Source organism: Heterodontus francisci, chromosome 27 (genome assembly GCF_036365525.1).
Source record: "Heterodontus francisci isolate sHetFra1 chromosome 27, sHetFra1.hap1, whole genome shotgun sequence".
Taxonomy (NCBI): domain Eukaryota; kingdom Metazoa; phylum Chordata; class Chondrichthyes; order Heterodontiformes; family Heterodontidae; genus Heterodontus; species Heterodontus francisci.
Window position 1 is genome coordinate 51,971,914 of NC_090397.1, and position 12,160 is coordinate 51,984,073.

General features: G+C 42.4%; 1 protein-coding gene across 4 annotated transcripts in view; it reads left to right on the forward strand.

Moving 5' to 3' along the window:
• Positions 1-12,160, forward strand: part of LOC137384820 (golgin subfamily B member 1-like) — an 87,356-nt gene that overhangs the window by 26,456 nt on the left and 48,740 nt on the right. For all 4 annotated transcript variants that reach the window (XR_010977668.1, XR_010977669.1, XM_068059345.1 and 1 more), the window contains exons 9-11: positions 801-910; positions 5,590-5,704; positions 7,778-7,860. Coding sequence is in view for 2 of the 4 variants with exons in the window: in XM_068059345.1 (XP_067915446.1) it covers positions 801-910; positions 5,590-5,704; positions 7,778-7,860 (308 nt within the window). In the remaining 2 variants the exon portion in view is untranslated. The remainder of the gene's footprint in view (positions 1-800; positions 911-5,589; positions 5,705-7,777; positions 7,861-12,160) is intronic.

Genomic DNA, 12,160 nt, shown 5'->3' on the forward strand with positions numbered 1-12,160 from the left:
ATTCCAAAGATACACAACCCTATGAATAAAGAAATTTCTCCTCAACTCAGTTTTAAATGATTGACCCTTTACCTTGAGACTGTGACTCCTAGTTCTAGACTGTCCAGCCAGGGGAAACATCCTCCCAGCATCTTCGCCCAAGCCCCTTAAGAATTCTATATATTCTAATTAGATCACCCCTCATCAATTCTAGGGAATATAGGCCTAATCTACTCAATCTGTCCTCATAGGACAATCCTTTCATCCCAGGAATCAAGTCCAGTGAACCTTAATTGCATTCACTCAAGGGCAAGTATGTTCTTCCTTGGGTAAGGAGACCAAAACTGTACACAGTACTCCAGGTATGCTGTCAGCAAGGCCCTGTATAATTGTAGTAAGACTTCTTCACTCTTAGCCTTTATCACAAAGTGATTGTTTACTTTCTGTGATTCATGTACAAGGACACCCAGATTGCTCTGAATACCAATATTTCCCAGTCTCGCACCATTTAAAAAGTATTTTGCTTTATTTTTCCTGTCAAAGTGGATAACTTCACACCTCCATAGTATATTTTGTCTGCCATGTTCTTGCTTCTGTATGTTCAAGGATTTTGTATGCTTTAACAGCCTAGTAATAATAAACTTAAGTTTTGTGATATTTTGTGTCCACTGCCCTATTGCAGAAGTCTGTTTCCCGTTTTGGCCCCATGGCTTGAAGTAGAATTTCCTGGCATCAGTCCTGAATTCATGTTTTGTCTTTTTTGTAATCAGGACAAAACAGGGCAAATAAAATTCAGGAAAACGTTTTGTTTTCTCCTACAGATGGACTGATGAAGGTTGAAGCACGTGAACAATCAGAAGCTGAACTAGCATCGCAAAGGGAGACATCGCTCAGAGTGCAGGAGCTTGAAGAGAAAGTCCAGTCACTGCAGGTTCGAGACTTATTTCTGGAAACAAAGTATATTCACTGACTGGTGAAATCTGCAGCATAAACATGGGCTGTCCTCACATACCAGCAAGTAGGAAGTTCAGAACTGGCATAGCAGAGGTTCAGGAGCTGCTTATGGTTCTGTTTGAAACTTTGTGTATGACATGCAGATGGCTTAGTGGTGGGTGCACTGGTTTGATCCCCACTCTGTCCAGCACTCCCTCGTCCCCCCTGTCCCTCCCTCTTACCCTCTATCCATCCTCCTCCCCCTCTATCCTTGCCCCCACCCCCACCACCCCCATACCTGCCCCTCTCTCCATCTTTGCTGTGTTGTGTACTGCAGCCCTGGAGCACGACCGACAGTAACCAGCACTGTGCGCCAGGCTCCATAGAGTCAGCACTGATAACACAGGAGATTGACTGATTGTTAGAAAGCAAATGTATAATCTTAATAACGAGGAAAGGCCCTTGGAGCAGTTAATCTAATCTTTGGTTTTCAGATGACTGGAAACTTTGCTGGTGTAGTTTTGATGTCATTGGAATCCCCCCTCTCTGCATGGATTCTTGCCCACACTCATCCAGTTATCTCCTCTCCTGAAAACCTGGAGACTCAACAGGGCACAACTGCCAGGAACCAGCTACCTTCTGGTACCTCACCTGTTCTTTGTGAGTCGAGACTATACATGTCAGCAAGCTATTCGACCATACAAAGCAACGCAGCTCAGCATGATCTGGGGCTTACCCAACATCCATGCTTGGGCTCTGCCCAGCAGCGCTCAGTGGATAAGTGGAACTCAAAGGTGCTTGAGGCCAACTGTGGCATCTCAACTGAGCCCAGCTAACCCAGGACAGACGAGGAATGGAAACTCTGAAGTTCTACTGTGTATATCAATATCACACCCTTGTATGCTTTTGGGAGCTGTTGGATTATAGCTTTTTAACTTCTCTGAAGGTTAATACGTTATTCTCACTACAGTTCATGGGTATGGATGCTTTATTTGGTTTGCCCTGTTCCTGTGCCTCTCTGTTAAATGTCTCGGCACACTCCCCTTTCCCTATTGCGCTAAACAAGGTAACAAAGATGCAAAATAACATTCAGACCTATATTACTGCTTCAAATCTGCAGCTGAGCAGCTATTTCAGGACTGAGATTATGCTTTAAGTAGCTTGGATTGTAAACTGTCTCCCTGCCACTTCTAATATCCCAGTTAGATGTCAGTCTTGCTTATGCAGTTGGATTTCACTGGTTATTGATGCTTGTTCCCTGTTGATTTTATCTGCGAAGTAAACTAGTGGGTGCTACAGTGAGATCAGTGACAAATCATACATTCTATTGCTATTTACATTTTCATTTGTGTGTTATACAACTGCTTTGTTTCCCACAATTAGACTTTACCAAAAGCTGTTCTGACAATGGTCACCAACCTGAAATGTTAATTCTGTTTCTCTCTCTTCAGATGCAACCAGACCTGCTGAGTATTTCCAGCATTTACTGTTTTTATTTCAGATTTTCAGCATCCGTAATATTTTGCTTTGTATTAGACTTCTCCAGATCTCTTCTTTTGGCCTCTGTGGCATCATCCTGGCTCTTGCCAAGCTTTACTCCTTGCCCATCACCCTCTACTTGTCTGCTTCCATTGGCTTTTCTTCCCCAGTGCACCAAATTCGGCATCCTTATTCTTGGTTACAAATCCTCCCGCGGCTTCTCACCCACCCTACATCAGCAGCCTCCTCCAGCTTTCTGTCCCAGTCCCTGTCCTTCTACTCTCCAGCTCTGGCCCCTCTGCACCATCTTGATTTTAACGGCCCAATTTTAAAATGCTCATCTTTGCTCTAAAATTCTCTCCATGGGCTCGTTCCTCCCTTTCTCTGTAATCTGCTCCAGCCCCACAACCCTCCGAGATATCTGTACTCCTCAAATTCTGGCCTCTTGAGCATCCCTAATTTTAATTGCTCCATCATTGGAACCAAAACGGCACAGTGGCGCAGTGGTTAGTACTGCAGCCTCACAGCTCCAGCGACCCGGGTTCAATTCTGGGTACTGCCTGTGTGGAGTTTGCAAGTTCTCCCTGTGTCTGCGTGGGTTTCCTCCGGGTGCTCCGGTTTCCTCCCACAAGCCAAAAGACTTGCAGGTTGGTAGGTAAATTGGCCATTATAAATTGCCCCTAGTATAGGTAGGTGGTAGGGAAATATAGGGACAGGTGGGGATGTGGTAGGAATATGGGATTAGTGTAGGATTAGTATAAATGGGTGGTTGATGGTCGGCACAGACTCGGTGGGCTGAAGGGCCTGTTTCAGTGCTGTATCTCTAAAAAAAAACCCCAAGTTGTAGAATTCCCTCCCTAAAGCTCTCCACCTCTCTACCTCTTCTCCTTTTAGATGCTCCTTTAAAACCTACCACTGACCAAGCTTTTGGCCATCTGTTGTAATAACTCCTTTTGTGGCTCAGTGTCAAATTTTATTTTATAATGCTCCTGTGAAGCGCCTTGGACATTTTATTAGGTTAAAGGTGCTATATAGATACAAGTTATTGTTGTTCACTCCCCTCACTCCTCCATTTAAGGCAGAGCCTTCAGCCATCTTAACCCCAATCTCTGGAACTCCTTAAATCTCTTTGCCTGTTTACTTCCCTCTATGCCTTTAAAAGCCTTCTCAAAAGCTGTTTATCCATTCAGTTACCTCTCCTAACCCTGCCACCATTCCCTTCAGTCAATTACCATGGGACATTTCCTATGTTTAAGCTTTTGTGTTGTGGGGAGAGGGTAAAGTTTCTGCACTATTTCCATAACCAGTTCTGTGTCATTCTTGGCCAGTCAGGTATGGTTTCTTATTTGGGCCTTATTTCCAAATGTGCTATGCAAATGAGAATGAAATAAGAGTACACTGTCTGCTGGGTATATAGCTGTGTTAATATTTGAAGCTGTTGAAAATACGGGATGTGAGGAGAGAGCTAGGCAGTGGGAATATTAATGAATGTCTTCTTTGTTCTGTTAAGTTTTCATGTTTCTGGTCTTTAAGACAGCAAGTTAGCTCCCCTGAGCCTCCCCTTGATCTGTGTTTGTCTGGTTATGTCTGAGCACCATCTGCATTTATTCTGGCTGCTGTAAACTACCTCAGTGCTTCGCCTTGTTTCCCATCCTCTCCCTCCCCCACATTCGCTTATTGTCCAGTGCCATGCATTCTTTACCAGAAGCTCTTTTGGTGATAATGTCATGCTGCGGGTGTCAACCTCTTCACACCCTCTGTGTATAACCTCAGTTCCCTTGCAGTTAAAAGGTTTAATCTTCTTGTCCTTCAACAGAAACCTTTCAATTCTATTATGGGAGCATGTAAACTGGGATAGATTATTATAATCTACCTGACCAGAGCCAAAGTTTAATAAATCTCATGTTCTTTCTTTATCTGTTACACCTCTTTGAAAATTTCTGTCACCAGAATACTATCTACTTTTCTCTTGAATATGCCAAAACTGTCATCCTCCACTGTCCCGCACATTCCCATTCTCTTGCAAAGTTGTTAAATCAAAACTGTCTGTTCAGTCAGTGTACTCTTATTACATTCTCATTTGCACAGCACATTTGGAAGTAAGGTCCAAATAAGAAACTATACCTGACTGGCCAAGAATGACGCAGAACTGGTTATGAAAATAGTGCAGAAACTTTACCCTCTCCCCACTTGTGATGTGGCAAGCAATTCATTAGGGTTCAGTTTATCTGCACCCTTAATTCTTGAAACTTTCTATGAGATCTTCCCTGGGTCATCTTATCTCCAGTGCAAATGTTCCCAGCAACTCTTTGCAAAATCTAACAGCTCCCACTTCACTTCTCCCCTTAGTCCTTCTTTATCTATTGATATTCCAAGTCTGCCAAAGACTCCTGTTTAGGTGGACATCCCGGATAGTTCAGCTTGCATTGAAACAATCTGAGGAAACAATCGAACCATTGCCTTGACAGGAGACTGCCAACAACAAAGATGTGGATTTTTCCACCATGTCCAATAAAGCAAAACATCAGACAATCTGTCCGAGTGTGATTACAAAAGTTAAAGTTGCTACAATACTGGCTACCTCCCTCCCTCCCCTGCGCTCATCCTTAAAAAGTCTTATAGCTGTCCACACTTGCAAATTTTCCCACTATATATTCCTATATCCGCATTTATGTTGGAAACTGCTCCTGTAAACTTTGTTGTACCCTCCTGCTAGAGGTGGCGCATTAGCACCTCACTTTTGAAACTCCTAAACTCCGACAATCCATGCTTCCTAACTGGTCATAAGCTTTGCTATTTAATCACCAATAATAACATAACGTCAAAATATTTTATAAAAATGGGGACTGATTTACCTTTGCTTTCTCTGGTCTGACTATCTTCTGCCAAAGTAAACTTTTAGAATGGAAGGACTGTATATAAACAGTTGCTTGTAACAATACAGTTTCAAGCTCTGACCAGTAGATAGTGCTATAAGGCATGTTTCTGATATTGATCGCATAACTCTGTTAACATCTTATATATAAAACAATATTGATATTCGTCAATTGATTGTGGGCAATATATTTAGTTACCAAAAATTAAATCATATTGTAGAGGTTCTTAAGATCTGAAACAGGATGAGCTGTCACATTCAATAATTTATGCTTTATTTTGTATTCTCCCCACCTCACATCCCCCGCCTCCCCCACCATCCAGACTGCTGTTGATGAACAGGAGGTGGAATCGCAGAACAGATTGGCAGAGCTGGAAGAGGAAAAGGGAAGCCTGTTGTGGAAGACAATGGACTATGAGGAGGTCAAGACTGAAAATGGTAAATGGCTTTGTTTTAAAAAGGAGCTACATATTAAAACAGATAGATGACAATATATTCTGAATTTTGCTGATGTTGGTAGGCCACTGGGAGAATTCCCTGCTCTTCTAATAGTGTCATGGGATCTTTTGCATCCAACAGAGTAGTAGGAGTGAATTTTGGTGTTTGTGTGTGTTCTTTCCTCTTACCCACAGGAACACTGCAGGTTCTGAAAACACACAGACCTGCCCCTTGTACCCAGCCTGCCTCTTGTTCCTGCTGTTGTGCCTAGGTGTGAGTAAAATAATCCATTACAATGTACCACTCACATGTGACACCACACAGCACAGCACCCCACAGCAAATCCCACTTGTTGCTGCATTTAGTCTTGTGAAGTACGGTTTGCTGCCCAAGTATCATATACCTGCCTCCTTAACTGGCCATATTCTCCAATGCTCCTTCAATATAGGGGTGCCAGAGGACTAGAGAATTGCAAATGTTGCATCCTTGTTCAGAAAAGGATTTAAGGGTAAACCCAGCAACTAAAGGTCAGTTGGTTTAACGTCAGTGGTGGGAAAACTTTTGTAAATGATAATCCAGGTCAAAATTAACAGTTACTTAAACAATGTGGATTAATTAAGGAAAGCCAGCACGGATTTGTTAAAAGCAAATCATCTTTAACTAACTTGATTGAGTGTTTTGATGAGATAATGAAGAGAGTTAATGTGATGTATATAAACTTCCCAAAAGACACACAATAGACTGGCCAACATAGTTGAAAGTCATGGAATAAAAGAGACAGTGACAGCATGATGCAAAGTTGGCTGAGTGACAGGAAACAGAGAGTAGCGTTGAACTGTTGTTTTATCGGACTGCAGGAATGTACACAGTTTGATTCCCAAGGGGTTAGTACAAGGCCCACTGCTTTTCTTGATATATATTAATGATCTAGACTTGGGTGTACAGGGAGAAATTTGCAGATTATTCAGAACTTGGAGGTATAGTGAACTATGAGGAGGATAGTGACGGACTTCAAGAGGAAAAAGACAGGCTGGTGGAATGGGCGGACCTGTGGCAAATGAAATTTAATGCAGAGAAGTGCAAAGTGATAGATTTTGGTAGGAAGAATCAGGAGAGGCGATACAAACTAAAGGTTACAATTCTAAAATGGGTGCAAGAACAGGGATATATGTAAAGAAATCATTGAAGGTGGCAGGGCAGGTTGAGAAAGTGGTTAAAAAGGCCTATGGGAACCTGGGCATTATAAATAGAGGCATAGAGTAAAAAAAAAGCAAGGGAGTTATGATGAACCTTTATAAAACACTGGTTTGGCCTCAACTGGAGTATTTTGTTCAGTTCTAGGTTCCGAGCTTTAGGAAGGATGTGAAGGCTTTAGAGAAAAGATTTGTGAGAATGGTTACTGGAATGAGGGGCTCAGTTACATGGATAGGTTGTTCTCCTTAGAGAAGAGAAGGTTGAGATGCGATTTGAGAGAGGTGTTCAAAATTATGCAGCGTCGAGGCAGAGTGGATAGAGAGAAACTGTCCCTATTGGTGAATGGGTAGAGAACCAGAGAACACAAATTTAAAGTGGTTGGCAAAAAAAATCAAAGGCAACATGAGGGAAAACTATTTTTTACACAGTGAGTGGTCACGATCTGGAATGCATTGTCTGAAAGGGTCATTCATTTGTGGCTCTCAAAAGGGAATTGAATAAGCACCTGAAGAGAAGATATTTGCAGGGCTACAGGGGAAGGCTAGGGGATTGAGACTAATTAAATTGTTCTTACAGAGAGCTGGTACAGGTATGTTGGGTCAAATGGCCTCCTTCAGTGCTGCAACCAGCCTGTGATTCTCCAGCCCCTTCCCTGCCTTGGTATATAGAACTGGGGGTGTCTGGTGTCTGTTAGGTATTGAGAACTGGGGGTCTAACCAAGTCTATACAGGAATCTAAATCTATGCATAGATGGGAATTGCTGAGCCACTGTTTATGTAACTTTCTGTTTGTTGCTGTGGGATGATCTGATGTGGAGGTGAAGAATGTCACTAAAAGCAGAAACCAAAACTGAAGCACTCCTCATTCATGTTTCAACAGAAAATCTGCGAGCCAGGATCAAAGAACTGGAACAACATAGGGGGACTGAGGCGTTGGCTCAAGCCACTCAGGGTTGCATTCAGGTATGGACATGAGCGTAACTGCTTATCTTCAGGGGCCTGGTGTTGGCCTCTCTGGGAACATCATCTGTGCCTGGGCCTGACCTATGACTTCACTGCTCCAGATAGTCTGATGGGCAGTACAGTTGGGAGAACTGTAAACACCATCTGGAGTCGGGAGCTGGCACAGGTTCCTCAAGGTTCTTCCAGATAGATTAGGAAACCTGTGAAGAAAGAACTTACAATTATATAACAGTAAAATAAATGACTAGAGTTTTTTTAATGATGTTGGTTCAGATTTAAATATTGATAAGGACACCAGAGAGAACTTCCCTGCTTTCTTTGAATAGTGCAGTGGGATCTTTTAGTCTGCCTGAGAGGGCATATGCTGCCTCAGTTTGACACTACCGCCAACAGCGCATTACTCCCTCAGGACTGCACTGAAATGTCAGCTTAGATTATGGGCTCAATTCTCTGGAGTGGGCCTGAAATCGATATTGATAAGAATGTTTTTACTCACGAATTTTAACTGTACCTGGGTGCTAAGATGGGTGAGTTGGGGTACTGGAGGGATGGGATTTTTTAGAAATGTTGGGGTACTAGAGGGAGGGAATTTTGTAGGAGTGTTGGGTACTAGAGGGATGAGATTTTTTAGGAGAGTTGGGGTTCTTGAAGGATGGGATTTTATAGCAAAGTTGGGATACCAGAGGGGTAGACTTTGGTGGGAGAGTTAGGGTATGAAACAAATGAGCTTTGATAGCATTACTAGCCTTTTCTCATTCTTGGCTTTTCTTATGTTCTTAATGTAAACTCCAAGGTTAAACTTCATTCATTCCATTAACAGGCTAGATTTGAGGCAGGTAGAAGAGGTGGGGTTGTTGAAACAAATTGCAACACCAATTCTTGGAGACTAACTTATGTGTTAAAGCAAGGAAAGAAATGCATTTAAGTAGAGCCTCATCATCTTCTCAGAACATCCCAAACTCCTTCACATGATAAATACTCTTTGGAGTGGAATCACTGTTATGTAATTGATCATCAAATGAAAAGGAGCAGTATAAAACTGGAACTCCTGTCTGATGCAGTGGGTTGTGTATAGGATGAAGATACCATTCAGGAGCTGAGTCACTTCACATCTTAATGTAGCAGTTAATAGGCTTTGTCAGGGAGCATGGCTTAAAATATACAGCTTGACCCAGCACTATAGCTGGTTGAATCCGTGTCAGCTCATTAACACAGGGTTATTGGAGGTTGTTTTACTGCAACGTAAATGGGAATGATTTTGTAACCTGTGGGCTGTGCACACTCCATTTGTCAACACAACACACTGTGGTTCTCAGCCATACAAACTAGAAGTCTCGCCACTCTCCGGATTCTTTATTGGATTAGTTTGTAACTATTATATTGATGACCCTGTTAGAAAAGGTTTTACTTTTGCACTAAAATCTTAGCTTCCTTGTGAAAAAACTGAAAATAGGATTTTCAATAGACTTGGACACCTACAATTAGCTGGAATTTTTTTGGATGTTGACTTTGTATGCAAGAATAGGAGAAGCAAGCAGTTTCAAAGAAACAACAAGGGGTTTTGACCTTCTTTTGAGTGACAGAGGAGACACTGTGTCTGGACATGTGGCCATGTTCAGGAAGGTTTTTTCATTTTGGATTTTTAAAAACCAGAGAGTTGGACAAGGAGCAGGCATTTTTGGAACTTAGACCTGACCTGCCTGGAGACTGGAGGAAAAAGACCTCTCTCTATAAAGAAGACTTGCATCTCTTGAAAAGAAATCCTGCATTTGAAATGTGGCTGTGATCTGCCTGGAGAGAGAAAAAAGACTAGGGAAAAAAAGGGTTACTTCTCTTTATAGAGGAAGACTGCTTTTCAGAGAAGAAACCCCTTTATGTTGTGATGGAATATAGGTAAAATAGGCATTTAGATAACATTTAGATATAGTTAATATATTATACCTTTTAGAATTAAAGATTAAATAAATGGTCAGTTTTCAGAACTCACTGACATTCCCCTTTAAGAAGGTAGAGTTAGAAAATTTCAAGGTCCCTGTTATGAACAAGTTGGGCAATCCATTTGTGTCTCTGCTGTCAGGGGCTTGGGAGATAAAAACACACATTGAAATATCCTGTCAGTAAGAGGTAACAACAAACTTAATTGGTTTGTGCACAAAGGTCAGCTCCGGAAGTTGCTCTAAGGTACCATAAAAAAAGGCAATTATATATAATAAAACAATAAATGAAAATGGACTTACAGGAACAAGAGATCAAGTAAACACAATTATAAACATTTTGACCAGAGAAATGATCACGACTTCAAAAACAGGGAATTTCCAGTAAAACATTAAGTAGAGAGTTAGTTAATGATACTACCAAATATGGATTTTGAAAGCAAGAAAAACACACACAGAAAGGTAGCACCTATATGCTAAGATGTCATATGACACCTTAGAAATATTATAAACATGAAAGGTTCTGAAGCAAACACTTAGAAGCATTGAATCCTCAAACAGTGCTCCTTAGCTAAGGGGCATATAAGGTAAAAGTTTACTTTAAATTTTGATGGCTATTCTGGATATTCTAAGATATTTTGCTGTAACATTAGCAAAGTTAAACTTTTGGATTCTATGTTAGAACAGAATAAGAATATGTGTTACATCTCTCAGTGATATTTGATATTGTGATATACTTATCCACTTAAGAAGTGTTCTTTCTTTTTCTTTTGGGCCTCCTTATCTCGAGAGACAATGGATACGCGCCTGGAGGTGGTCAGTGGTTTGTGAAGCAGCGCCTGGAGTGGCTATAAAGGCCAATTCTGGAGTGACAGGCTCTTCCACAGGTGCTGCAGAGAAATTTGTTTGTTGAGGCTGTTGCACAGTTGGCTCTCCCCTTGCGCCTCTGTCTTTTTTCCTGCCAACTACTAAGTCTCTTCGACTCGCCACAATTTAGCCCTGTCTTTATGGCTGCCCGCCAGCTCTGGCGAATGCTGGCAACTGACTCCCACGACTTGTGATCAATGTCACACGATTTCATGTCGCGTTTGCAGACGTCTTTATAACGGAGACATGGACGGCCGGTGGGTCTGATACCAGTGGCGAGCTCGCTGTACAATGTGTCTTTGGGGATCCTGCCATCTTCCATGCGGCTCACATGGCCAAGCCATCTCAAGCGCCGCTGACTCAGTAGTGTGTATAAGCTGGGGGTGTTGGCCGCTTCAAGGACTTCTGTGTTGGAGATATAGTCCTGCCACCTGATGCCAAGTATTCTCCGAAGGCAGCGAAGATGGAATGAATTGAGACGTCGCTCTTGGCTGGCATACGTTGTCCAGGCCTCGCTGCCGTAGAGCAAGGTACTGAGGACACAGGCCTGATACACTCGGACTTTTGTGTTCCGTGTCAGTGCGCCATTTTCCCACACTCTCTTGGCCAGTCTGGACATAGCAGTGGAAGCCTTACCCATGCGCTTGTTGATTTCTGCATCTAGAGACAGGTTACTGGTGATAGTTGAGCCTTGGTAGGTGAACTCTTGAACCACTTCCAGAGCGTGGTCGCCAATATTGATGGATGGAGCATTTCTGACATCCTGCCCCATGATGTTCGTTTTCTTGAGGCTGATGGTTAGGCCAAATTCATTGCAGGCAGACGCAAACCTGTCGATGAGACTCTGCAGGCATTCTTCAGTGTGAGATGTTAAAGCAGCATCGTCAGCAAAGAGGAGTTCTCTGATGAGGACTTTCCGTACTTTGGACTTCGCTCTTAGACGGGCAAGGTTGAACAACCTGCCCCCTGATCTTGTGTGGAGGAAAATTCCTTCTTCAGAGGATTTGAACGCATGTGAAAGCAGCAGGGAGAAGAAAATCCCAAAAAGTGTGGGTGCGAGAACACAGCCCTGTTTCACACCACTCAGGATAGGAAAGGGCTCTGATGAGGAGCCACCATGTTGAATTGTGCCTTTCATATTGTCATGGAATGAGGTGATGATACTTAGTAGCTTTGGTGGACATCCGATCTTTTCTAGTAGTCTGAAGAGACCACGTCTGCTGACGAGGTCAAAGGCTTTGGTGAGATCAATGAAAGCAATGTAGAGGGGCATCTGTTGTTCACGGCATTTCTCCTGTATCTGACGAAGGGAGAACAGCATGTCAATAGTCGATCTCTCTGCACGAAAGCCACACTGTAAGCCACTTAAGAAGTGTATTACATGTTAAATTCTTTATTAAATATATAAAAGTTAATAAATCGTCTCATTTAGTATTCTGTATACAACTACAAGAACCTCCCTCTCTCTGTCTCTTTAAGTGGAGACATACATATCGAAG